Raw genomic sequence first — 27,979 nt, 5'->3', positions numbered from 1 at the left:
TTGTAGGTGTTTCCTTTTAATTTGAAATTTTTGTTCTGCGATTTATCATTTAACTATTTTATTTGTTATTCGGTTATCTCTCTTTTTGGCAACTGGCGCCATGTTCTCTGCCAATAAGTGCGCCCGAGATTCGGTTTTCTGATTTCTGTATCGGGTTTTTGAAATTTGAAAAACGTCTCTCAATTCAAATGTGTTTGACTCCTTTCTTTGAGTGTCTTATTTATAGGTTTAATTGTAATTTTAACATTTGCTTTTTGGGGTGTTTTAGTTTAACTTTGTGTTACTTTAGTAAACATTTTAGTTTAGAACATTTTCTTTTTTGGTTTTGGGATAGGTTTTTTTGCTGGGGACATTATTTTTCAAACTTTTTATTAGCTTTACGTTTTCGTACTATTTTTCTTTAAATTTATGTTTAATTTTTATTGCTAGAACACAAATTTAGAGTTTTTATTAACTAATTGAATTCTTCGCTTCTGGGTTTTCTGTTCGGTTTTTATGTAATACAACAACAAAATTTGTACACTTAAACTAAAGTTTATTTATACGAATTAAGTCCTAGGAGTTCTTGATCATTATGCTTTTTTATGCAACAATTTAACAACGGTTTACTTCATCAATGTAATTGTATTTATTTTAGCTTTTTTTATCATTCTTTTTTTTTTAATTAATGTAGCATTTTTGTAACACCTACATACCTTTATTATTAATCGTTTTTACGTCAAACGGGATTTTTTTTTAATTTCCATCGCTGATTTAAGCCATATTCTTTAATTTCCTCAATTTTCTTTGCAAAACGTACGTGCGCTATGAAACCAATAATTATTATTTATTCTTGGAAATTTCTGGGAATTTATCATTTAGCTCCAAAACGGAGGAAACTGATTTCAACTAAAAGCCTCTTTAACTTCGCAACAGGATTGCATGTGTATAAAGTTGATAAACTACAATAAAATAATAGTTCATTTAAATAGAATTCGACCCAACTAAAAAAGAAACTTAATATTGGGTTTCCTGTATTTAGTTTTTGTGTTTAGCTTTTTGTATAATTTACTTTATTATTATCGTTCCCTTTAGCGTATACATTTTTATAAATATTCTTGTTCGCCTTAAATGTTTATAAAAATGTGCTTAAATAGACAAAAATCTTTGAATTTATTTAATTTCCATTTCTCGCAATCATTTTCCATCTTTGGGGCCACTATATGTAATTTATTCAAATTCCTTTTTATTCTCATATAAACATTTCGATTTAGCGTCATTAAACTCTTGGCTTTTATTCTTTGCTGGAAGATACAGTTTTGATAGTCACTAATTCTTTTATTTATGCATTATTTCGTCTTCTCCTTTTTGTTGTTGTAAGTTTGATTTGTGTAGCCTCAAGGGTCGAAGATTTTTTGTACAAAATGTATAAATAAAAAGTCATGCGCGTATGTAAAGATAATTAATTATTATTGTTTTATGCCCTTTAGTATGTTGCTGCCGTTATTCATTATTGGTTTATCTATCGGTTTTGCGAATTGTGTGTATTGTTTTTTATCAACGTTATTTCGTCTTCGTTTTTTCTGTTGTATAATTAATTCAATTTATGCTTCACCTAAATATTACTCGTATCAAATATAAAAATCAACAACTTTATTTTATTTTTCGTCTTTTCTGCGGTCTCTTGTGGCTATGAAAATGATTCGTACATGCACTTCCGGTCCACTATTTTTGGCTCGTTTCCGTTTCCGCCGCACGGCTTCTTGTTGCTTTCTTCACATCCGCCCATCGGTCTGTGCTTTTTGTGCGCTCTCTCCGCTCCGCCGTACGTATTTCGCTATGTGTATAATATAGTTATTAAATGTAGCTGTTATTGGTTTCTTATTCATCCATCGCCTATCATTCCCTATGTGAAACGCTGCTGGCTAATCGTGTTATCGCAACTACAATATGCTCGCCCTACTGTACTTAATTAGCTTAGATTCCGCTCTATCTGTCCCATCTCTAATGCTACTAGCCATCCCGTTTCGCTCGCTATTAAATTTACGTCTTAATCAATTCGCATTTTTGCATAATTTCTTGTCTTTTAGGTATTGTTAACTTTTGAATTTCTGTTTCTGCTCGCCTCTCGGTTTTACTGTACTCGTGTTTCACTGTATCCTGTGTCTGCGTGTCAGTTTGCACTGTGGGAGTGTGTGTAATCTACTGTTCTTGCTCTGCAAAGTTGCTTCGTTCGCCATTACCTATGTATGTAGATAGCCTTATTCTAAATGCGTTTTAAAACCGAAACTGAAGGTTGCGATAAAAGTGCCTAAAACTGCACCGAACCATCGTTAGACGTTCGCCATTTGGTTGACATGATCGATGTTGTCCTCATCGAAGTGCACATCGTTGATGAAAATGTCCGCGTCCAGCTGGTCCTCGTCGAGCTCCAGATCGTCGTCGTCGTCCTCCCCGTTGGACATCAATCCGTGTCCCATACCCATACCCATTCCCATGTCCACGCCGGCGATGCAGATGTGTGGCGGCGGCGGTACACTGGTTGGCGGAAGTGGAGCGGGCGGAATGATCAGGTTGCCGCTGTTGATCCCATGCAAACTGCCAGCAATGCTGGCGCCACCACTCTGCAGATGCCTGCGACTGGAGCTGAGACCCGCTGCTCCACGAGAAAAAGGGGTTTGAAACATTAAAAAGTTATATAACTGGTATTATATTATATTATCAATGGAAAATCCCTACAATATGTTGAACGTAAAGTAATAACGTGATAATACTTATTGAAAATCTAAGTGCTGCATGTTAATTTCTTGAGTAAGAAATAAATCAAATTACCTTGAAAACAAATTAAATTAAAACACACTCAAAGAAAACCTATGGGGATCAAAAAGCAAAAGTGTTGATAAAACGTATATGCCGCATAAAATGGTGTCATATGGGACTTACCCGTGGCACTGGTCTGCGAGTCGTAATGTGCATTCCGATGTAGGCCCAGTTGGCGGACATGGTTTCTACGGCTTCTTCTGGAGTGACAGAGTATGCATAGGAGACAGATTAGGGACGAGACGACGAGAAGCGTTATTATAATTAGGACGTCGTAGTCCTCCTCGGCCGCTTCCGTGGTACCTGTATGATTCGTATGATAAATTGCGAGGGGAGAGCAAGAGCACAGAATACATAAGTTAATCAATGATAACAGAGCACTTCGGGTTAGTTGAACAGGAATATGCTTTATTGCTAGGGATGTGTATTGAGATCTCTAGTTAGCTGAGATTTGCGAGTGTGTGTGTGTCATGTGGGTGGGTGAGTCTGAACTTGGTGGTCTTGTTCTGTGTGCTGTGGTTTCCATTTCATTTCGGGTTTTTTAACTGGGTTACACAAGTTTAGCATATCAATATATTTAGCTTAGGCGGTTTAGAAAATTCAGTTCATTTTAACAAAGGCACCAGGAAGACATATGCTCTATATATACATCTGATCGATGCGGTGCACACATGACAGGTGAAGGTGGTAAGGTGCCAAAAGGAACACTAAGAAGCCAGAACCAAAACTCGGAGGCATGCTTACTAATATGAACTCAACTCCCAAAATGCGATTGAAGTGAACTAAAGGATGCAACAAAGGATAAACTTGGTATGGTCTTTGAACTGTGATCTCCTCCAACTGCGGTAATCTACGTGAATTGGGGTTATGGGTTCGAGTTTTAGGGTTTAAGGTTTCTCTAGATTGGAGTGACATGTATCTTGGTTTGAACTCTGTGCATGTCATGAGCGTGGAGTGTGGATCGATTGTTGACAAGCTAATGCGGAACTCACGTGTTAATTGTGACCAAGAGTTTCATTTACTTAGATTAGTATTAGTTAGTATTTTTGTTTTGGTTGCTTCGTTTGGTTGTTAGAAAAATGAGTACAAATTCTTGCTAGCAGAATGCTCCATTCATGGTAATTTGTTATCTTAGTTATGTTTCACGTTTTTGATTCTCGTGGCAATTCCAATTTTGATTTTTAAAATTTTGATTTTTCGAGTTTCGTTCTTGTTTAACTTTAGTTGTACGTATTAAACACTAATGCCGTAACTGCTAAAACAAATGTCTGTAGAAATGTGGGCAAATGCGTGGAGTTTGCGTCACCTGTGCCAAGGATTGGTTTTTTTTTTTATTGTTTTTCGAGTTTTAAATATTCGGGTTCGAGGAGGGGAGTTTTTCAAGTTTAAAAAGTCGAACAGTTTGTAGTTGGTAGTGGTTTTTCAGTTTTGTTGGTGGAGACAAAAGAAAGAACAGAGAGAAACAGAGGGAGAATTAGACAAGTAGAGAGAGAAAGAGAGAAAGATGAGTTTAGTGTGGGCGTGGCGGCAGATATCATGTATCTGGGTATATACGAGTATCTGTATCTGTTGAATAGTGTGCTGAATGCCATTCGAGGTGAAAAATCGGGTGAGATAAAGAAGAGAAATGCATTGGTGAAATGCAGGGATGGGTAGCACCCTAGACTATCGAACAGAAAGAGGTATGTACAGAGGTCTGGCCATCGAAAATGGAGGGAACAAAACAGCTAGTAAAAGTTCAGGACAAAATACGAATACTTAGGTGCAAAAAGACGTAGCGAGAAATAGGTATGTATATAGGATATAGATTGAGGTCACTTTAATTGGCTTTTAATTAGTATCGATTATTATATAGTTGTTTATATTAAGTGGTTAACGGTTTGCAAGTGTTTCGTCGGGTTCAAGTTTTCTTCACGCATCAAATGAAAAGTGTAACGAACGCAAGATCGCACATGAGCTACAACGTGTAACCGTGGAAAACCAAGAAAAACTTAGATTTGGAAACTGAATGGCTCGCCCACACAGCGGACGCACTGGAAACACGAGACAAACTTAAGATACTCGGTTACGTAAACTTAGGCAAAAGAAGGCAAATAAAAATTGAACTGAACCGTTCGACTCACTCACGACTCACAGTGCAATTCGTCAGTATCGTCGCCGGGTCCGCAATTCTTGACCCCGTCGCATCGCAGCTTATCGGAGATGCAGTATCCGGCTCCGCACTGGAAATGGTACGTCGATTCGCAGTGCAGACCCACGGACGGCGGACCCGGACCGGAGTCCTGTATCTCGGTCCACACAATGCGGAAGCCCTGTTGGATGCAAGATTTAAGGGTCACCATCTCTGGGAGTTCATAATTATGATTACTCTTACCTGGGCACCCACTGTCTTGTCGCTGGTGGTGAAGCTGATGCGCGCCGTCTGGCCAGTGGAGGTATAGTGCCACTGCTCCACGGGCGGCTTCTCGCCACACAGCTCCAGCGGCGGCTGGTCGGAGTCCACGTTCATCCACAGCCGCAGCACAGCGGCAGGACAGCCGCGATCTGGTTGGAAAAGTAAATAATAATTACACCAATTCTCATTTCACATTTTCACGCCACTCTGCGACTTACTGGCTGGGTCTCCTTCCAGGCCGAACTGCTCAAAGTGAATGGACAGCTTGTAGCCGGGGCGTGCCTTCATCACCCAGTTGCAGGCGTTGGAGGCCATGCCCCGACCAGGTGCCTTATAGCCCGCCGGCCAGTTGGGCGAGGTGATGAGACCCGAGTCCTGGTTGCTGAAGTTGCCGCCACAGTCGCCGGCATCCGATTTGGCCGACTCGAAGAAGTAACGGGCCTTGAAGCCGCTGGCTACGCTCTCCTGGTCCGTGTGTAGGGTGATACGCAGCCCCACCGCTCCCCGCGGGCTCTCGACGGGTCCGGGGGCTGTCTGACCGCAGTAGCGGCCTAGCAGGCGGTCGTTGTTATCCCGATAGACGACATACATCTCCAGCCAGTCCTCGAAGCAAGCACCAGAGCTAAAGGGTTAATCAATGGGTAAATATATAGTTACGTTTAATGGTCCCTTGATCACGATCTTACCCGTATGCTCCGGCGGTGGCGTTGGCATTGTTGTCCGCCTTGATCTTGAAGTGGTCAAACACAATGGTCACCTGCTCATCGGCCTCGGCCAGAAAGAGATATGAGCAATTCGTGTCCGAGGGATAATTGGAGGGGTATCTCGGACTGTTCAGTTCGCCGCGCTTCTTGGAACTGCTCACGTAGGTGAAGCTGCAGGTGCCATCCGGTGCCGCCGTGCCCGGTATCTTGTACTCCGTCTCGAAGGTGTACTTGCCCTTGAAGCCACGACCCTGCAGCTCACCCGAACTAAAGACCATGGCCAACCGTGGCCCCTCGCTGATCACCCGTTGCGTCTCATTGCCGCACAACTCGTAGTCAAACTTGTCGTAGGCATCGGCCGTCTCCTGGCCCTTCAGATAGATCTTTAGATAGCCGTCCGTGCAGTTGGACCTTTAATAGAATTAAAAGTTAAAAAATTAAAAAATTTATACAATGACAGATGTGCGATCTTAAAAGTCGGAATATTCTCTTGTACTTTTTAACATTAAAATTCCCTTCCCTTTTAAGGAACAATTTACAATAATAGTCTGTATATTTGTGTTAAATTAGTTGTCAATCCTTTTTATTGCTTAATAAACAACTTACTCGCTCTTGTCCTTGTGCTCCACCTTAGGTATATTGAAAGCGTTAAACTCCAGACGCACACGCTCCAGATGCTGGGCATCCTGCATGCCATAGATGAAATATCTAAATGATGATGCAAATATTAAATGCAAGCCCTCTCTCTTTAAGAAACTAACTAGAATGTTGTACTTACCTACACACAGTTTTTGGTATATAGGGATAGGGATAGTTGGGTGAGAGCACAAAGCCAGTGGATTCCTTCTTCGATAAAATCTTTTGATCACATTCTGAGCCACGTATGTGAATGCCATCATTTTCACCTGCGTTGCGTATTACAAATTGCAGTTTCGTTTTTTGTAGCGAATGATTAGTTTGAAATTTCGATAGAGCAATCAGATCAGATCAGTTCGAATTGTAGAGCAGATTGGAAATCACCAGATAGCGTTGAAAATAGTTATATTTGTTATTGAAGTAGAGAGAAGGTGTGGAAAGATTAGAATTTGCAGTGTCGATAGGTGAATAAATAAAGCTTAAAATAGCACACAAAACGAACAAAGCCAGTGAATAGGTGGGTTCAAGCACATACAATTAGCTGACAAATGCTATTTGCCGTGGCAGCCATTTTGTGATGCCCTAATAAGTAGGCTACACTTTTCGGTGAGCATGATGCTCCGAAGAGCATCACAAAATGGCTGCCAGGGTGGGCAGAACTGAAACGATAAACATAGTTTGTAACATTATAGATGTTTGACAATACTTACGTATAAAATCTAATTTAACAAAACTCTCGCTAAATTCATAAATTCCTTTAAAGCCACGATTTTGGGTATTTGCGGTGCGCGATAACGTATAAAAATGAACAAAAAGGCTCGACTCGCTCGAATACAAAACTAAGTTTCTTTGCTGCCCGCAATATGTACCGATTAATGCTGACGAATTATCTGGACCATCGTACACTTTCACATAGTCAAATGGGCAGCTGTTTAATTTGGTTTGGTTTGCAGTTGTGGTGGTGATGTTGTTGAAATTTGGTTGTAGACGAATTGCGCAGATTGGAATAGCAGATTGGATAGAGAAGAGTTGGTTTTTAGAGACATTCGGATGAGGGTAAATTCGGTTTAGATAGTTCACAGATTGTGTGTGTGGTAGTGTGTGGGCTGCCAATCAGAGCAAGTTTTGGCCAAAAGCCAGCCAAAAGCCAGCACTTGCTTTGATCTTGACTTGTTACCGGTTGTGTGTTTGTGTTTTTTTTTTTTTCATTTCGCTGTGTGTCTTTTGTGTGTGTTTTTTTTTTTAACTGTGCAGCATTAGAGGTACTCACTGTGGTCCACCAAAAAATAGATCAAAATCCCGAAACTCTAATCTAACCCTCTGATTCGATTCACCAAGAAACTGATATGTGCATGACATATCCTTCGGATAGGCACCTGGATAGGTTGGCGATATGAGCGCACCAGTTTTGTTGACGCTCATGCTGGGCGTTATCGTGTAGGAACATGGCGATCCCGCAATGGGTATGCCAATTTCATATTCCGCTTTTCGGATGGAATTTGGAAAGGAAATCATAAGACAGTCAGTAGTCAATAATGGTGGTGGCGGCTCGGGTAATGCCCCATAACTCCCTCTACTCACATGCATTTATAAACCTAAACGTGCCCTCGAACAGGTCCGTGGTCACGTTCTTGTTGCTAAAAAAAGAAATCGCAACTGCACGATACATGGAAATGCGACGACGCGGCGGAATGGTGCCGCAGTAGCGGCCACCGAATGGCGAATTGATCAGTTCCGCTGGCTCCGACGACTGCACCTCCGAGTAGATATCCATGTACTCATGAACACAACTGAAACGTGGAGACAACATTATGGTGGTATTCAACTTGAGTGAACTGTTTCGCATTTACCTTGGTAATTCACCGACGGCCGAACCGCTGCGAAATGGGCAGAAATAAGCAGAGAGAAGAAAATATATAAGTGTCTGGTAACTTTTGTTCCACTCATTCAATTTGCACTCACTCTGGCGGACTTCCTCTTAAATTAAACGATTTAAAAACTACTTCGACACGCTGACCAGGTCCTGCTAGGAAGGTGTAGAGGCATTGGCGCGAGTGATTGCGATGGTTGTGCAGCAGCGGGGCCGAGAAGCTGCCATTCTGGGGTCCGCCGATCCGCGACACGAATGTCTGATCACACTCTGTGAAAAAGGATGAGAAAAGTGGAGCGGCGATGTTGGCACACACCACATGGCCATCGGTAAGTTCAAAGGATGTTTACGGCGGGCTGTTTAGACTAGACATTGACACACACAGCAATACAGAACACATACACAGAACGTAGTAGCGGAACACGAGCTGTTAACAAGGCATGTCAATGTGTGGGTGTGTATGGCGTTGTGTGCACAGAGAGAAATGTCAGCAATTGTCTTTAATTATCGCATTTAAGCTGGGTATTTTTGGAAGTTCAAGTACATTTAATATAATTTATATCCACAATTATTTTAACTTTTAGTTTTAAGATAATTCTGATTTACAATATATATTTTATTCAATTTTTTTTATTCATAACCATAGTGTATTTATGAGTCCTGTTAAACTGCGTTATTATCATTCTTTCGAATGAATACTTTTTCATTAATGTCAGCACATAAGCAAGATTACAATATTTAGATGATTAGATATCTATAGTTATTGGCCATAATTCACGAAATTTATTTGGCACCACAGATCTAATCTCTTGACTTCTTCTCTGTTGGGTGTTTGGTTGTTGTTTGATTTGTGTACAACTAGGAAGCGATTTGAGTTGGTCAACTAGGGCAATTGGCACTACGGGTGGACAGTAAAACGCAACTGTTAACTACGGGCGCGCATTGCAGGCACTCGCACACCAAAAAACAAACACACACGCGCGCGGCCCAAGGCGCACACACACACATCGAGAGCGGGGATTTGAACTTGAGAGGGTGTGTGTGTGTGTGTGTGAATGGTGGGTGGGTGTTGGATGGGTGGTTAGCTGTTTGTGGGGGAGAGAGGAGAAGAGAGAAAGGGCGAGATGCCGCCACCTACTTGGCGATTTCGTGGGTCGCGACGACACCTCCAAATAGGCCACCACCGGCTGCATCCAAGGCTCTCCGTCGGCGCCGTTCGACTTTAAATGAGCACCGCCTGCACGGTGGGTGAGTGGTTGGTGGTGGTGTTTGGCAGAGTGGGTGTTTGTTTTGGGGGTTGGTTTGAAAACGGGGGGTAGACAAATAGACAGCGTTAATGATTTCGATATGCTTGGATATGGGGGCTCCTGCTCTGCTTCAGTCACAACTTGACGCCCAACATGGAAATGCGCTTCTCGACTTTATGACAAGCTGTCCGACTGTCTGTCCATTTGTTTGTCCGCTCACACGCTCCGCATCTATCTATCTATCTATCTATCAAAATGGCTTTCAGCTTTGGCCATGGGTGTGGGTGCTAGTCGTACGATAAGCGAATCCACCGATAGTGCAGCTGGGAAAGGAAATTCATGTACTCGACGTGCGCCGGCTGCCATGGCGTATACGCAACGTAAAATAAGAGTGCCTGTCTGTGTGTGTGTGCCAAAGCCAGCGGAAATTATTAAGAGCTTTCCAAAACACAAGCTCACACACACTAGCAAACACTGTGCTGCATTGTTCAAGGTGTTTTGGGCAGCATCCACTTCCTTTAACTTCCAAAGCCCCGTAAGCCTTTTATTAGACTCTCCCATAGATAACACTCTCTGTTATATTTTTTTAATTAGTTTAAATGAAATCTAACTACGCCGGCTTTAACTAGATGAACTTTAAATTGCTAGAAAATGCAAATTAGTGTAGAGGCAACTATTGCCTTCCGTGTAACTTGAACTTTGGACTGGCGTAAGTTTAGAAGAAGTTGCGTTCAAGGAAATAACAAGTCAGGACTATTAAATATTTTTCAATGTATGTCCTTTTTGCTTCAAATATATTACTTCGTTTGCAATTTGCATATATTTTTATAAGTCTAAGATATGATTATTGATCCAAACTGGTTATAACTAACAGCTCTGAATTCCTCATAAATGGCCACATCGGTTAGAAATTAACCAAAGCCTTGTGGGTGTGCCGCTTGTAATTAAATTCGCTTGAAGCCCATAATAAATGAGTCGACCGAGAGATGTGTTTGATGTTCGGGCAGAAGGTCGGTTTGGGCCATGCTTTGTGTTGGCTTTTGTGGGTTGCGCAGCTGCAGCTGCGGTCCGCAGTTGCCGAAAGTACGGTTTTGGGTTTGAGTTTGGGTGGAAATCAAATGCGCAAAACTACTGCTGGGGATAAATGTCGGCCTCGAATTTAACTGACTAAACGGTTTGCCTATTGATTTTGTGATTTCACCGCCAAATACACCATGTCAACATTGTGTTGGCCAAAGCCCCAACTAAGCCGTTTACATAATTTCCACTTAATTATTTACGCAACCGAATAGAATCCCTTTAGGCAAGCGATCTGTGCGATTATCCCCTGCTTACCGCCTTTGTCACCCGTGTTTGGGTATTTAAAATTAATTTTCGAAAACCCATACCCACATGCACACATACTCATACTCAGCAGCGACATTTTATCCGAAATGCAGTTTACTAAACAGCAAATAAATGGCGCACGAGCGAAAGTTTGCTCATTAAAATGAAAGCGGATTTGTGTGGCACTCATACACGCCCAACTCACGCCCCCGCACACCAACACACGATGCGTGCAACGGCGCAAGGCTGACTACGTGCCACAAAACAACAAAAAAAAAATTAAAAAACTCTAGGGAAAAGTTTCTGGACAATGGGATACCCTGCTTTCGAATGAATTGCATACATCAGGTTATTTTTGTATATTTATTTGAATATGAACATAAATGTTCAATTTGTGGCAAGGATTTGGATTCATATAACCTCGTGACAGGCAGAAATGAACAGTGTTCTAATATTATTTCTTAAAGTGTCTCAAAAGAATGCAACAATATGCAAAATGTCAGCGTGCTGCGTACTTCTAGACACCTTTATGACTTGACAATTCTGTTTATAAAGTTTATACTGTTTTTATTTATCAACGAATAATCTGAGCACCCGGGACTATTCGCTAGTGGGTTTGATTTCCGGTTGGAACCACTTTCACGAACACCATACATAATATGTATGTATGTATGCGTACCCTTGTAATCCCCGCTTACCGGGTAGAAAAACTAGAGGCGTGGCCGTGACGATGGGCGTAGCAATGTCAACCGCAGCACAAAACGCTGGCAACCGGAAGCTGCTCCCTCCCCGCACCAGCAGCCCCCAAACACCCCGCCCATTTTTCGCACCGCAATGACAATGCGCAGTAAAGTGTCAATAAATTTTATGCAGACGCCATTTGCATCGTCATAAATATTTTTGTTGTGTTCGGCAACGCATTTGCACTTCTGCTCTGGCATTTGTTTTCTTGCCATTCAGTCCCCTCCTTTTGCCCAACGTCCCTCCCCATCCCCCCTCCATCCATGTCATTATGTTAATTTACACCTTTTGTTGGCTGCGCCTCGATTTCAATGCCATCGCAGCTGGAACAAAGCGCAGCACAATGCTGCAGCTTTTAATTGCGTGCCGTGAAAACTAACTGAAGCAATGAAAAGCTGCTAAATGGCAGCAATTTCATTGGGCAAACAAGTTGTCTGCTAAATATATTTACCGTTTGCGAACAGGTGTAATTGGGGGAGGCACCGGTCGGCTCACACACATACACCACAGCCTGCGGTTTGGCGCAAATAGCGCCCCAAGGATTCATGTCAGTAAATGCTACCGGGCCGTAACCGTAGTCCTAACCGTAACCGAGACCAAGACGCTGACGATGATGCCGATGACGAAAACGTTCCCCAGGAGGCACGTAATGCCACTAATAACCCAACCGACACTGTGTGTACACACACACACATAAATTGGGACAGGCGACACGAGGGAATATGCCTCGGATTCTCGAGAATTTAATAATCCTGAACGGAATGATCACACCACTGAAATATTTGCATTACCAAGGGAAATTGTATCTTGGAAATTCCAACGAACATCCTTGAAGATATATAAAAAACAACTAGCAAACCTAATAATTTATAATCCACTCAAGAAAACTATACTAATCTACTTACTAAGATTGTAAAGCAGTTTGGTAAAGCCTATGCCCATTTTCGAGTTTAGTGAAACTTTTTAAACTTTCATTGAGTAAAGTGAAACCTACTTACTCGAGGCGTACGCTCAAGTTACTTTTCAAATCGAGAACTTCTTTATGGGCTGATTCCATTGCGACACTTTTGTCGCCCTTCTGAACACATAATCTTTAGTGGCTCTGTCTGTCTACTGGGGTAAGTCCCCCGGCACCTGATCCTGCCGCCTGCTGCTGTCTGCCTGGGTTTCCTGCTCGAGTACACACTTCTTGAAAATTTAATGGCTGACACTGCTGTCGGCACTTACACAGCCACCCGCAGTGTCCTTATATGCCCCTTACCCAAAAACCAGTCGACCACAGACCCATCCTCCAGTACCGCTACCATTCCCTACACCTGCCCCCCTGCCCCTGCCACCGTCATCCCCTTAGACACCTTGGTGGAGGAGCTCATGTTACAGACAATTTGCGTTAAATTTACAAGTAACACCGTTCGCCAAATACCAGGCCCAAAACCAGAGAGACGCCACAGCGCTTTATGTTGTTTTATTGCTGCCTGGCATGCCGTTCTGATACACGAATTCTTGTGCGGTTCACTGAGAGAAAATCCTGGCGAAAGCTTAGCAAATGGCAGGCTGCAGTGTTTTGTAATGTTTTATAAGGCTGCGCTGAGTTGACACTTTTTATGTGTGACAAGCTCTACTGGCTAATTCAACTTGTCATGCCAGCATTTCCCAATTGTTTTATGCCAAATCAAAAACACTGAGATAAGAACTCAGGAAAAGATCGAGTCATGTTTTTGCTCCTAGATACAATTTATTTAGTTTTTTTTTCTTTGAAAATAATTTTAAGCTTTGCGTGACAGATACCTTGTATTTGCTCAGTGGATTATATCTGACTGTCTTGCTGCCATAACCAAAACCTCAGATGGGAAAATGGCAACAACGTTGGCAACAACAGTAACAGCAATTAAAGTGGATTTTCCTGAAAATGAGTTTTCCTAATAGTTTATTCCAGGCCGAAAAATAAAATCATGGCGATAAAACGCGTTGATTAAGACGAAGGCAGGTGAGTGCTGATGGCCCAGGATGATGATGATGATGATGATGATGATTATGATTATGAGATTCTATGACTATGGATAAGGATCTTAGACACAGCAGGCGTTCAAGACTCTCAAGGCTGGATTTTGGTTATGGTTTCGGGCCTGGTTATTTCGAATGGCTGGCATAATTATGCATATTATGTTGCAGGGGGTCGTTCCCTAAGTGCATATTTGCGTTGGCTATTAGGTAAATTGAGACTAATTTATGGCCAATTAGTAGGGTGATTAAATTCAAGTGATTATCTAGAAGCTCATTAATGGCTGTGGCGAGTGGGTTAAGTTCGTAATTAATATCATGCATACGCCCCGGTGGCCACAGAGAAACCACAAGCACTGCAGCTCAAGTTATGCACAACTTTTGGTCAACTTGAGATTCGTCCCCTGGCTTTGGTCTAAACTCTTTTGCATTTATTTATGCACTTTGCCGAGATCCATCAGCTCGATGACTGCTCGATTGAGGGCCGCTTCAACTTTGAACTTTTGACTACGTCGAACCAAGAACTTTTCTTTATCGATAAGTGGCAAATAATAAAATTGCCTGTGGCTGCTACTCACGCTTTCGATTGACTCTTGCGAACGTACCTGCAACGAAACGGAAAAAAAAAGAGTCAATATGTATTAAGTGATTTTCCGAGATGAAAGAGCTGCACGGAAAACAAATATTTATATTTTTAGAAAATAATCACATAATTATAAGAATTTAAATATTATCAGTACTGAAGAGATTAATTTTGAAGTCTTGAGAGCAGCTAAGTTAAATAACTATGAACAAAATATCTGTGGCATCCACAATACATGATTCAAGTGTAAAGGTGCCGCATGCATTTCACATCTTTTCAAAAGGTTAATAAGGGATGGCAATTAAATGGCCCGAGAAGAAGGAGCAAATTGACATAATGGAAATGCAAGCGGCAGTCAAAGAGATTTTGAGGGGGCGGATAAGAACACCGACTGCCACTCGAGCAGCCTTGAGTGTCCTGCCAGCGCAGGCGATTTCAAAGATACAATGCAATATCACCAGCAGCCAGTACTGTGGCCATGGCACGGAAAAGAAAGCAACCAAAGGGAAGGATCGAAGGGAAGACGGGCGTTGGCAGTAGTGAGCAGCCAAAGGACTCAATTCAATAAGCGCCATATTATGCTGTCTAGTCGGGTTTCGCGCTGAAGCACCTCGTGTTGCATGCCGCTAATCAATCATGGCGTGGCATCCTCGCTTGGAGCAGCCAACCCAACCAGCTAGTCTTCCAGCAGCTGCCTTCAATGGGCAATTATTGATTGATGCCAAGTGCACATCGCAGGGGGTTTCAGCATGGGCAGGATGGCAGCATGGCATGGCTTTACATTTGGACTCGCTGCACGATGGTGGGGCTGCAACTGAAGTGGCATGCACTGTGCCGTAGCCCTGATCTAGTGCCCCTTTTCTGCGGCATCTGCTGTCAATGTTAAGATTTTAGACATTGAAATAATTCCTTTGCGGCGCCTCGAAGCTTAAAGTTTTAATTTGTTGTTTTTCTTCGGTGTTGCTGTGTGTGTATTTGTGTGGAACAAGTTTCGTGTTTCGGTTTGCCATTCCAAGTGCAGCACTTCATTGACTTCTCTTTTCCTGTGTGGTCTTGGTGTTTTTGCGGCACTGGACCTTATTATTTTTTGGAAAAGTTTTCCTAGGTCTTCCGGCCGAATACGTTATTTTCTTGCTTAAAAGAAGTAAATACGTTTTATAGTATTTTCCATAATTGCAACTCAATGATGTCGGCCCCAGAAAATATGCTACAGAAAATTATTTTTCACAGATTTGTTCCAAAACGTGTTCCGCATACTTAAGGCCACAGAAACCAAACAAATTTATTTAAATGAGTCAGGAAAATTAAGTGGAAATGCGTGTGCCACGAGAGGCGATCTGTGTGTGTGTGTGAGTGTGATTGTATGGGAAATGAGGAAAATACGCGAGATGTAGATAAGTAGAAAGCGGGAGCAAATTTTAATGCCGCTCCGGCAAACCTTAGACAAATAAAACTATAAATATAAACGTTTGTGGGGATGGATGTCAAGGGGAAATGTATTTACATAAGTGCCCTGTGACTGGCGCACGTGTTTGATATTTCCTTTAGTTTTATGTCAGACAATGTCAAGCCCACACACACACACAAACAAACACACACATCCGCCCGTTGATAATTCAATAAACTAAACAAGATTCTGTGTGAGATTTATGGGTATGCTGAACCCGACTTTCGGGAGTTGAAAAGCAGCTCGGGGCGGTTTATAAATCTTCATTTCAGCACAAAGACAGCACCCAACAGCACACACACACACACACACACACACACACACAATCTTAGTCGCTTATTAAAATGCCATTTTGGAGTGGGGGAAACTGGGCGCGGCTGGTTCATAAATTGCCAACACTTATGCTCAATAAATGGGCATAAATCTGGTCCCGACTCGCTGGCGGCATTAAAATGCGTAGCGACACGGTCAAAAAAGCGAAAGCAGCACACAAACAACAAAAACACCCGGAATGTGCCACAGATGAAAAATATGCTCGTTGTTTGTGTGTTTGGTGGGCCAAATCTCTGTTCGTAGTCGAATCATTTTGCACGGCTGTAATTTGGTTTTAAAAACGTTGGCATTTGTTACATCCTGGCAACACAAGACCGTTGTCCTTAACGTGCCCACATTAAATTGATGGCCCAGACAGCTTGAGGGCTGGCTAAATTGATTAATTGGCTGTTGACTCAGCGCCATTTTGACGAAAATCCACCCCCAAAAACTAGCCAGCCAATTGGTTTTGCTACATTTCACAAAACTGCATTAAATTTCGAGTCATTAGGCAGCAGTTTATTCCCCATACCCGCACACTTTGTCCTTGGTCCTGCCAACATTAGGTGGACATCTTCTATCTGCGCTTTACACATCGCTGGCTGCTGACTGCAATTCCAAGGAGCTATCTGGCTGCCATTGTGAGGCCTTCATCATGCAAATGTAATCGAAAATAATGAGATAGTTCTACTTATGCGAAATCACTGAAGGAGACAACTTTTTCTAGTCTAGTGAATGGTTGAAGAAAAGGAAATATAGCATCTCTCATCTCGAAAACGAAAATTGCTACAAATTATTATTTCATAAATCAACCAGTTCTATCTGCAAGTTAGGATTGAAACACAACGCACTTTAAAGTGAGTCCTTAAATCTTAAACATTGTATCTACCTAAATAGGTCGTCGTTTAGTTTAATCTGTCTCCTTTGACTCTGTTTTGCCAGTTGTTGTGTGTTTTAGTTTGGCTGTCGATTTCGACTTTCTAATTGAGCAATTTCCTTTGGATAATTGCTTTTGCGCACTGTCGCATTCGGACTTGGATTCAAATTCAGCTGCAAATGCAGAATCAGATTGCGATTGCGATTCACAGGCGCGCCCACCGAATGCCGCCCACAATCTGCCCTGGAATTGGACAATTAATTTGTGTTAGTAGCAATTCATAAACAAACAAATTGAAATTGGAAGCAGCGTCGCATTTGCATAATGCTGACTAAGTGAAAAACCAGATAGGCACTCGAGCATTTCGAGTGTGCTTCCAGGAGCGAATGCAGCTCGAAAACCCTCGCACATACACACACACACACACTGTTGATATGCAAACGCAGTCATAAAACGTGACATTTGCCGTCAGCTTCAATTTGGCCAAGGCATTGAATGGCCATAAAGTGTGCGAGTGTGCTGGTGTGCGTGTGTGTGGCAAAAAGGTAGCACAAATTCAAAATGAAACGTAATTTGCATATGAAGGTGGTGGTGAAGCTGAAGGTGGAGGGTGGATGATGGAGGCGGACTGGCAGGGGGCGTGTTCAAGCTGCTCGGGGCGGCTTTTTATGCACACCCAGGACACAGCTGAAAATCAAGTGGGTAAAGTCGGGCCAAAGCCGAAAGGTAAAGGTAGAACTTGCCCTAATCTGCATAATAATAAACCACACAAACACAAAACATGAAAACACACATAAATTGCCACCCACAACAACGCTGCCCCATTTTTGCCATATTTAATGCTGTGTAAATTGAATTTCCATCACTTTATGATTACTTGATGCGGACTGAGGTGGAAATATTCATCAAGTTGACTTTTTGTCTGGCATCCTGGAGTTTCCTTTGCCGATTCATTTGCCGGACCAGGCACCACGGGAACGGGTCCATCCACACCACATGGAGGAGTCCAAGGACTGCAGTTGCCCCAGTAACTGGGCATATCAATTTTAATCAAATTGACAGGGGCCTCTGCAGCAATGAAACTTTATAGCCCACCCTCGTCCTTGTCCAGTTGATCCTTCTATGTGAGTAACTTTAAGCCGCAAAAAGTGTTTGGCCATTATTAAAACTATTGGTGTAGGGATATTCAGAGAAAAGTCATTGTATAACACGTTAAAATGTTCGGCTTACCTTTACTCTTCTCTGACTTTGGTCACTTTTGTTGATGTTTGTATTTAATTAATATATTAATTTATGCGCCGCGCGTTGATCATTTGTTAAATATTGTGTTCGCTGAGTCTGGCATTTGCATTGATTAAAACTGAATTGAGTCGAATTGAGCGGAAGTTGTTGTTTTTTTTTTCTTTATTATCCATTACAGCGCACGTACGTTCTGCGTTGAATTGATTTAATTGGAGTAGTTGTTTGTTTGGTTGGGGTTCAATTAAATTACAGTTTGTGGGGTTTAAAGTTGCCTAGTTCATTTGGTTTCAAGTGAGTAAGTTTCATAGTTGATAACAGCTTATATTGTATACACGAGATTTGGCTACTCCTAGGTACACGTACACGTAAAACTTATCCAAAAGTTTTTTGATATATAAAATGCATATCTCCTCTGTTCTATAATCCATATCTTCCATTTATTTAGGTAGCTATATCTATGCTCCAGTTATCCCGCTGACAATCCCGCAAGGGATTTACCTTCATTACTGTGCAATTAACAAGTGCAATTGCTGGCATCATTCCGAATTGATATGATCTTAGGGTATAATAAACAATTGAGCTCTCCAGTTGCATTCCCTATTGTCCTGCTCCTTCGATTCCATAATCCTTTGCATCCTTTACGGCTTCTTGGGTTTCCGCTCATCAATTCTTACATCGCTGGACTTTTAATGTAAACTTATTCCACTTTCGTGTGTGTATGCATGTATATACTCGTATATGTTGTATTCAACATCATTAAAACATCAATAAAAATCGGTTTGTTAACAACACTTTTATAAAAAAGAACGCAACTTTACGACGGTTGGGTTACACACATATATATATATATATATATCTATATATTCATATATAATTACGTAAGTATGTCTAGATATCTATATATTTTTGTATTTTGTATTTTGTATAGATTGTGTATCTATATATACATTTATATTAACAACACTTAACACACAGAAATGCTACATGAAGATGTGTGTGTTCTTAGGATGCGGAATGTTCCAAAATTTAGTAGCTCCTTTTGTGTTTGGTTGGTTTCTCGATTGATTTTTGCTTCACAAATTCAAAAAATTTCACATCACAGCCAATGGATACTGACGATGGGACGCATTTCCTCCACTCCACTCCACTCCACTCCTCTCCTCTCCTGGTTCTCCTTCTCCTCCTCCTGATCCTTCTGTTTCCTCTGCTAATTTTTCAGCCGCGTGAAAATGATGTTGATGATGATTTTGCGGATGCTGCAGATGCTGATGAGGTGGCAACGAAATTTTTGCTGGCGGCCCCAACAAACTAACAATTTTGTGGGGGCCTCTGTTATCCATCTGGGAAGTTGCCAGGTCCCAGCTGGAGCATGTCTCATTTGGGCTCCTCGATGGTCTGGCCGACCACTATGATGATCACGATGAAGACGGCCAGCAGGACGAGGATGCAGCATATGGCCACGGCCACCATGGCGCTGTTACTCATGCGGGACTGTTTTTTTTTTTTCTTCCTAGTGCCTCACTTTTGAATTGGATTCGATGTGTGCTCTATCTGTATTTGTTTGAGAGAGAAAATGAGGTGGGAATTTGCAAATTTGCATATGTGCCATTGCGATTGAGATTGCCTGGCTGTGCGCAGTAGAGATTATCGGTCGATCCACTGGGCCATCACTTGTCATAAATCCGCACCCCCCCCCCCTCCCCCTTTGCACAACCACTACGAATGGCACTGGCAAATGCCATAACCACCACCTATCTGCTATCACCAACCACCCCACAGATACAAATTGCCTGCCATAAATTGCGAGGGCTGCCTATCAGCCGCTCGGCTGTGCATGAAATGCCCGACAGCCTGTGGACAGCCCAAAACTTGTCGCCACCAGTGCGTATGTGTGATATCCCTTCCCCCATGTCCCTGCCCATGGCCACATTTCCACTCACACACCACCCGGCTCCCTTACGCACTTCATCAAGAGTGACTCGAGTGGGAATTCGGCCAAAAATCACAACCCATAAGGGTGAGCCGAGCTGTCCCAGGATGACCGAGTCCTTTGTCTGCCACTGACAGATGATTAATGCTGTCCTGTCCGGCCGGAGAGAGTGGATCCTTGCACTTTCCTTCAGCTGAATGCAATTTCGAGTGTCTATTATCCTGTCTAATAGCTGCTGAGCTGCACTGCTCATCTGTTGCCAGCCTGACGATAATTGCCAGTGCATTATGAGTTCTGACATGGCAGCTCGGGCATACGACACGTATACTTAATTATCGCTGTTGTGCGCCACTCCAAAGGGGGGGGGGGCGAAAATTCAATTACATCGAAACAAAACTTGACAAGCCATCCATTCGATACATTGAAAAGCGAAAATAAAACATAAAAATAATATTGAGTTGATTGCGAGAAAGTTTCGTGGCTATAGGAAATGATGGAATGCTCTTTTCAAAAGGTAAATTTATCATACATTCAAGAAATTGATAGAAATTAAGCAGAATGTTTTTAGGTGATATATAATACGATATACATAGTATCGTTCCTATTCATTCAGTTATTTATTTCCAATGACATCCCTTTATATTCACTGGTCGTTCCACGCAAAGTATCGGACATCGTTGAAAGAGTATAAAATCATCAAATAAATGTTCACTTTATCGCCGCTTTCTTTTTGCCAAAGTGAAAATGGCTGACACCATTGAATGGTCGCCGACATTTGCTCGGCAAAACAGGAACTGAAACTTGGAACCATTGATAAGTTTTTTGCAGTGCCAAATGGAAGGTGAACGGAGTGGAAAATAACAACTAATGCCAGACCCAGTTCTCGCCCAAATGGCCACAGCTGCTGTCAGTCGTTATCAATGGCAACTCGAATTGAATTTGCACAGGGCCAAAAGGACAACAAATTCGCCGAGCTTAAGTTTGTAGAAAAGTGCTTTGGGGTCCACTTTCTGTAAACTGCCTTTTAATTAAGCAGCTCAAGCAAATAATTTGCCATTCTTGGCATCAGAAGCAGGTCCTGTCAATTTTCGTGGCAGTTGCCATTTTTCCATTTGATTCGCCGCACTTAGTGGCTGCCCGCTGTGCAAATTCGTGTATAAAAGGCTTGGCCATTTAAATATTTATTTTTATTTATTTGGGCCCATTTGTCTCGGCTCCGAGTGCGTTTAAAAAAGCTATAAGTAAGCCTGGAACTAACTGGCTTTTTGGCCTGTCATACGGCCTGTTTTCGTGACTCAATTGCTCTTTGTTTGCCGTCCCTTTGAATTGGTCAATTAATATTAATGAAATGCTCGTCCTTCGCTCTTCTTTCCCTCAAACCAACTTTATCTGCATAAATTATGCTTTCCTGTCTGCGCTTTACCTCCGCATACACACACACACACGTACACACCTGTAATTTGGCCAAAAAAAGCAATTCACAAAAACTTAAAATTTCCCACACCAATATTGCCAGCAGGCGAATTATGTTGTAATAAGTCATAAGTCAATAAGTAATAAGTTATCAGCTTATTTTTAGCTTACACATGTAGGCCGCAGGGGCATCAATAAAAATCATATTTGCCGAATGGCAGGCGTGAAATTAAATGAAATGCAGCCATCGCCCGGGCAAACGAGGCGTATACGCAACGTGCCCAAGTACTTGACTGAATTGCCTGCGTTTGTGTTTTATGACTGACGGTGTAAAAGGCCGAAATTATATTTATTTTATATTTGTTTATTGTGTCGGTTGTCTGTGCACATTTTTCGAAATATTCGTGGGCGGGGCTGTTGGAGTCATTTTGAAAAGACTTACAACACATTGCACTGACACATATTGTCGGTCCGTCAGGCTTCTTTGTCTATGAGTCTTAATTAAATTAGCGCCAGAAGGCGACGAGCCACAAACACAGATAGACGCAGAAGGCCAAGATGACAGGATACCGGGGTCCTCATAACAAAGGAAACGCCAAGGAAAGACGCTTGTCACTGCCACAATCTGTATGTGTGGCTTGTGCTGTGAAATAAAATAAATTTTTGCAATTTCGTAAGTTTTATGCGCACATTTGCAAAATTTGTTTATGCTGGCGAAAGGCGAACTGCCAACGGGGAAAGGAGTGTGTAAGAGGTCATAGAACAAATGGGCCATGTCGTGGCCACCAAAGGGGTGGCATGCGTAGGGAAAATATGGAAAAAGGGGCAAGGGATGAGAAGAATGGCGCCCTGGAGTGCGTAGGCATTGCCAGTGACGTTGGCAACATTTCTGCGTGGCGTCGTGTGCGCTGGCACATAAATTCAATTTGTTTCGCCAGCGAATCGTTTGAAGGGTTAACGCTGGCCTAACTTCCCATGCTAGGGCAGAAAAAAAAAAAAAAATTATGGAAAATTGCACGGACTTGCTGAACTGAAAGGGGAGCGAAACGTTTATGAAATTGCATGCAGAATTAAAGCCGCCAGGCGAATGCCGAGCGAATCCTTTATCCTTTGTCAAGTTCAAATGCACGCCGCGACCTTGGCAGATGCGACTCAAGGAGTCCTCTCCGCCGAGTGCCGTGTGTTTGTAACTGTGTGCTCCCGATTGTGACTGTCTTTGTGACGCTGCATAGGTGTGTGTGTGTGTGTGTGTGGCAGGACAATAGCCGCATAAATGCTCGAGCACTGCTTTAAGCCTGTCGCCGTGTTGTTGCGCTGTCTTGCCATGTCACAAGTCAAAAGTGCATTAAAATAATTGCACTTGTTTAGGCGGCACTTGGCAACTACCAGCGAACGTATCTGATTTAAAAGCTGGTACCAATACTTAGTCAGGTGTAACTCCGCCCATTTTCAGACAGATCAAAATGTTAAACTGGGAATACTCTATCATCTATTCATATTAAATTAAATTATTTTAATAAGTGGTAACGAGTTGGAAATGCAATTAAATGTGATAGATACGATTTCTGCATTAATGGTTTCGTATGAATTACTTTTTGTGGCTTTGTGTGAAAAGGCATTTGTTTAAATTTTAATATCCATCCATGTTCAAATTGGTTTTGATGGTGTCATGTTTTATTTAAGCAAATAATATTCAAAGAAAAGAAAAATGATTTAAATAGTGTAAATCATTGCGAAATAAATGTATGATTTTGAGCTCAATAAAGTCCATATAAATATACCCTTTAGAACAATTTCCTTACTACCAACAAAGCTCTTTAGCATTTCGATAAAATTATTCGCAAGTATGCAAACAAGTTAGGTAATAATGATATTTGCAATGTTTTCTTGCGGTTTCTTTCAGTGTACGTGTGAGGCTCACGTTTCCGCCTTCAACTGCAGTTAAACTTGATTTCTGTGTATCCTTTGTCTTAGTTCCTTGGACAAGCGTCTGGCCCTCATTGTAACCCACATGAATGGGGCTTATACTCGTATGCAGGCGTGTGTATGTGTGCCTGTTAGTGTGTGTGTGTGTGTGTGTGTCAGTGGAAGTGTGTGGGTATAGCCTCGACACAGTAGCTGATGGGTGGTGGTGGCCTTCTTTTGGCCCGCTTCCTGACCCAGCTTGTTGCATGTTTCACGTTGGCTTTTATGGGGGAGATTTTTAAAGCTTACACAAAGATGCTTCACTCTCGTTTGTCTGCCATTTTATGCATTCACGTATCACAAAAGAGATATTTTAATATGCCAAGGAACGCGCGACAAAGATTAATGAAATTCTCGCCTTAAGCCACATCTTTCTGGCTAAGTGAATTCATTTTCTTCGGATGCGGAAACAATGGGAATTTGTAAGCAGAACAACGCTGGCATATTACGCGTTTACCAAACAGAAGTTTAGATTCCGGGAAATATTGAAAATTCAAATTGGCTAATCAGCCATAAGGCCCAAGGCCTTCGCTATATGCCAATTCCATTTGGAATTTGGAAATAAGGTATTTGGCGAAAAACAGTGGCTGACTGGGGCTATTTGAATTGGCTTCCTGTCGGCGCTTATTTCATTGTGGCAGCCTCTGTTTATTTATAATTCGATTGGAAATGTGTTTGGTCAAAGAAGTTCATTTCGATTGGCGCCACCTCATCGCATTTTACGACCATTCGCGGTTTGTTTATCTTTCTGTGTTTAGGCTTAATTACCGTGGCATTTCATTCATATTTAATGTGTCGGAAAGTTCTGCCCACCCGCACAGAAACTCAATCGAAATCGGCCTTTGAGTGCTCGCTCGGTTAATGATTTTTATTGAAATCGGCATAGTTTTCACTCGACTGCCCAACGGTCCATAAATTCATAATGCTAAGGACGAAACTTTAGCTGGCTATTTGCTCCGTTCAGATTGATTAGAAGATTGATAGACTGGCTGTAGCTAAGTGAGAATGACTTGAACTTTGGGAACTACTCGTAATTGATTGGCTCAGCCAGTTTGTATTAGCTTTTTCACGCAGGAGATGCCAGCTAAAAGGTTGCGAGTGTGGTTTTGATCGCATGCCAAATAATTTATGTCTTTTGTTTTTTCGCCAGTTAACAAGGTCTTAAAGCTGGTAAGCCTTGTGCAAATTTCATTCCAGAGGTGGCACATCAAAAGACGATCCCTTCTTTAATCAGCAAACTCATTAGCATCGTCCGCTAACTAAATACAAATTAAAGAAACAGCATCCACAGCTGGCAAAGCCGCTTGCCTTTCCCCTTTTTCCACGCTTTTCCGCCTGCTCCTGCTGGTTGCTAAAAAGTTTTCACTTCGCAGCCGTCAAGTTGATGTAATGAAAAAGTTGCAGCATATTTTTAACAATATTTTCCCAGCTCATATCACATGACGTGGACACGCTGGCTACTTTCTACTGGCAAAAGCCAATGCTGCTGCGGAAAGCCTTCAAAACAACAAGAACTCGGCGTACAGGGCGCTAATTAGTTTCGAGTCGGCGTTTTCAATGGGAATATGGTTTGAAAAAACATCGCTCATACGCAACGTTGGCCCGCAGCCGCAGGTTATTATTATAATTTTGGTTCGGAATGGTAAAAAAAACGGAAATAAAACTTATTTCTAGCACACAAACTGAAATAAATAAACACTTTCGCTGCGAAAGTGGAGACCACACCCTCCACTCAAAGCCGTTTTGCACGTAGCTTTTCTCGTGAGCAGCCGTCGGGAAAATCGCTTGCAAAAGTGAAAATTGAACAAGGAACCAAAGGCGCAAAGGAAAACCATATGAGCAACGGGTTAGCACTGTGAAAGCGAATCCAGTGCAGCTCATTATAAAATAGCCAACGTAAAAAACCCTATTTCCGTTTTTTTTTTTTTGGGGGGGGGCGGGTCAAAGGTGCTCGCTCCGGACCCGAAAATTCACTTTGAGATTCCAAACAGAAATTTTAACGATGCATATAAAAACCCGGCGACGGCAAATGAATAAATAATTTATGCGTAAAGGTTCCTAAACATTCGAGTGGCTGGGTAACATTATTTGCAAAGTTACTCGTCTCTTCTTTCTTCGCATTTTCCACACGTAGCAAATTGTATCTCTCTATTACCTGGTGGAAGTAGCCTGATTTAGTGGCAGTGCCGCCCACCTTAGCCGAAGAAAAAGAAAAAAGGGTTGAGTTTAAAACCCAGCCAACCCCGCAAGTCGACTTTTCACGGGAGTCCCTTTGGGTTATGTTTGCTTATCACCTGGTTGGCTATCCAAACAAGGTGGAAAACGATTGCGGCCCTCTGTTTGCACATTTGGCACGTTTCAATTTCGCAGCGATTGCCGAACTGCATGCAAATTGCAACTGAATCCCACTTTTTTTTTGTACGTTTACTACTTTGCATATGGCAAAGAAACTGGGAAAGCACTTTCATCTGATGATCGACTGTATGGATAGACATCGGAGTGAGAAATAGTCAATTACGAAAATGATTTTCGTGAGTAATTATTAAATAAGCTGCAATTTCAGGTAGGCAGGCTGACTATAAACCATCGCTTATAGTGAAACGTGAGCGGAATTTAAAAAGGAAAGTAATTTACAAAATGTTTACAAATATATTGAGTATTGGTTAGAATAATTGGTTGCCGTTATTAGCATGTTTATAATAAGCGTGAACGAAAATAACGATTTTTAAACAAAATCGTTTCGTTGAAAATCAAAGTATAAATCTCTTGAAAAATATTGCATTCAATTCAATTAATCTTTTGCTGAAAGTGTAAACGGAAAAACACGTCTTCTGCTAGTAAAACTACAATTTTATTTCGCAGATCATTTCCCTTTTTTTTCGGATCAAACAAGAGTATATTCAGATCTAAAAAATGAATTGGAAGATGAGCAATGCGTTTACTCCTGCCTCAAATCGAAGCTGTCACTTGTCAGTGGCACGCGTTGCAGGAACGGAAATCGGAAAGTTCGCCCGGACTTTGGCTGTGACTCCAATTAAGCAGCTGGCGAACAGGTGAAACAGGTGAGACCCAGCAGAAGTTGTCATAACTGCCGTGGACACATTTCCATCGCCATCACCATCGTCCCTTTTTCTTCTGTCTTTTCCGCATTTATCCAGACTTATTGCTGCATTGCAAACAATACGAGGGCCATGTTGTAAATCCCCCAACAATTGTCTGCCTCCAGTTCGTTTTGTAACCTTTCGTTGCCCAGATTGCCCTCTCCTGTTTAAGGACGTTCCAAGAAAAAGCAGCCAGGGTTACCGATTAGGAATGTATGGCCATTGTGCATGTGAACTAATAACGCATTTGTATGTTTGCTTTTGAAAATGGCGAGTTAGCTTGAACGTGAACTCATCCGAAGGAACATTCGCTCAATGCAAATAAAACCCAATTTTGCTGAAATGAGCATTTTTTTTTTTTTTTTTGGTGAATCGTATGGGCATGTGGACCGATTCCAAGAATCAATTTACATGGCCATTCTCGTTTGGTCAAAGGAATAGGTGTCATAGGTTGATATTAAATGGAAATGCAGCATTGTAAGTGTGGCAATAAATAATTCAATACACAGCACGGAGTGACTTTCATTTTAGTTGTTATACAAGTGAATTCCATTTAATAATTTCATTCGTGATAAATGATTAAGGTATTCTTATTTGGAATTGTTTGCCAAAAAACATTTGCATTTAAAATTGTATACGCGCACAAAAGAGGCATAACTTAAATATTGCAGTGGTTTTGCTGACTTTCAAACATCATTGTTTAATTTTAAGCGAGTATGATGTTTAAATGTCTTTAATCCTACCAAGTGATTCTGCAAAATACCTCCCAGCCTTTTGCCCCGATTGATCACCATAAATAGCCCACTCCACAATCTTATAAATGCCGAATATCTCAATTGTGCACCATAGCCAAGGCAATTTCAAAAGAATATGTAATTCGGTTTCCATTTGAATATTTACGTCTCGCTGCCGAGGGCTTTCTCAATTGATTTGTAATTCACTTTTGTGTCGAACAATTCCGCGTTGAGCTCTCCGTTTGCCAGGCCAGGGTTTTTCTTATCGCCGGGATTGGTTTGGCCGGATTTTGGATTTTGGATTTTGACACCGAAACGGAATGCTTAAGCAAACATTAAAATGCAAACGCACAGGACGAAGCGATAAGGCGGAAAGAACAAGAGACCTTAATCGGTGGTCAAAAGCGGGAAAAGTGCGCGCGTTGCTGGGAAAACTGATTCGAGGCTCCTGTCACACGATGCGATTAATGACGCGTTCAAAAGCTGGTGGCAAGCGGAATCCGGAGCTGAATTGAGCTGGCTGAAAAGCGCGTTGCGAGTGTGTGTGCCGCACGGCCGACTGAAATCGACTGACTACGCTCGGCTGCTGCCACGGCATTTAAGGCAGAGAGTGAAGTCGGAAAATGCGAGGAAAATTCGGAGGAAAAGCGAGAGAG

At 41.9% G+C, this 27,979-nt stretch overlaps 2 protein-coding genes across 7 annotated transcripts in view; both read right to left on the bottom strand.

Annotated features, from left to right (window-relative positions):
- Window positions 1-4: 4 nt before the first annotated feature.
- Window positions 5-27,979, bottom strand: part of CG42613 (uncharacterized protein) — a 48,893-nt gene continuing 20,918 nt past the window's right edge. The window contains exons 1-15 of one of the 5 annotated variants that reach the window (NM_001260257.2): window positions 27,490-27,897; window positions 18,169-19,731; window positions 8,497-8,674; window positions 8,385-8,411; window positions 8,116-8,324; window positions 7,805-8,018; window positions 7,245-7,462; window positions 6,677-6,803; window positions 6,505-6,606; window positions 5,881-6,309; window positions 5,413-5,816; window positions 5,174-5,343; window positions 4,934-5,111; window positions 2,923-3,102; window positions 1,536-2,635 (exon numbers count right to left, since the gene is read on the bottom strand). In NM_001260257.2, the coding sequence (NP_001247186.1) occupies window positions 2,313-2,635; window positions 2,923-3,102; window positions 4,934-5,111; window positions 5,174-5,343; window positions 5,413-5,816; window positions 5,881-6,309; window positions 6,505-6,606; window positions 6,677-6,803; window positions 7,245-7,462; window positions 7,805-8,018; window positions 8,116-8,308 (2,538 nt within the window). In that variant the 5' untranslated portion in view covers window positions 8,309-8,324; window positions 8,385-8,411; window positions 8,497-8,674; window positions 18,169-19,731; window positions 27,490-27,897 and the 3' untranslated portion in view covers window positions 1,536-2,312. Of the gene's footprint in view, window positions 2,636-2,811; window positions 2,851-2,922; window positions 3,103-4,933; window positions 5,112-5,173; window positions 5,344-5,412; window positions 5,817-5,880; window positions 6,310-6,504; window positions 6,607-6,676; window positions 6,804-7,244; window positions 7,463-7,804; window positions 8,019-8,115; window positions 8,325-8,384; window positions 8,412-8,496; window positions 8,675-9,542; window positions 9,642-14,297; window positions 14,325-18,168; window positions 19,732-27,489; window positions 27,898-27,979 lie in introns of those variants that run through there. The other 4 variants (NM_001260256.1, NM_001414099.1, NM_001260258.1 and 1 more) reach the window with 4 other exon arrangements.
- CG43732 (uncharacterized protein) lies at window positions 1,536-27,897 on the bottom strand. 2 transcript variants are annotated; one of them, NM_001275792.1, is made up of 15 exons: window positions 27,490-27,897; window positions 18,169-19,731; window positions 8,497-8,674; window positions 8,385-8,411; window positions 8,116-8,324; window positions 7,805-8,018; window positions 7,245-7,462; window positions 6,677-6,803; window positions 6,505-6,606; window positions 5,881-6,309; window positions 5,413-5,816; window positions 5,174-5,343; window positions 4,934-5,111; window positions 2,923-3,102; window positions 1,536-2,635 (listed from the first exon to the last, which is right to left on the bottom strand). In NM_001275792.1, the coding sequence occupies exon 2, from the start codon at window positions 19,663-19,665 to the stop codon at window positions 19,555-19,557; it is 111 nt and encodes a 36-aa protein (NP_001262721.1). In that variant the 5' UTR covers window positions 19,666-19,731; window positions 27,490-27,897; the 3' UTR covers window positions 1,536-2,635; window positions 2,923-3,102; window positions 4,934-5,111; window positions 5,174-5,343; window positions 5,413-5,816; window positions 5,881-6,309; window positions 6,505-6,606; window positions 6,677-6,803; window positions 7,245-7,462; window positions 7,805-8,018; window positions 8,116-8,324; window positions 8,385-8,411; window positions 8,497-8,674; window positions 18,169-19,554. The 2 variants fall into 2 exon arrangements, with proteins under 2 accessions (NP_001262721.1, NP_001303510.1); NM_001316581.1 differs by lacking the exons at window positions 1,536-2,635; window positions 2,923-3,102; window positions 4,934-5,111; ... (8 more) ...; window positions 8,385-8,411; window positions 8,497-8,674 and having other exon boundaries at window positions 19,059-19,731.

This window comes from Drosophila melanogaster, chromosome 3R, assembly GCF_000001215.4.
Source record: "Drosophila melanogaster chromosome 3R".
Classification (NCBI taxonomy): Eukaryota; Metazoa; Arthropoda; class Insecta; order Diptera; family Drosophilidae; genus Drosophila; species Drosophila melanogaster.
This window is presented reverse-complemented; position numbering and strand designations above follow the sequence as displayed.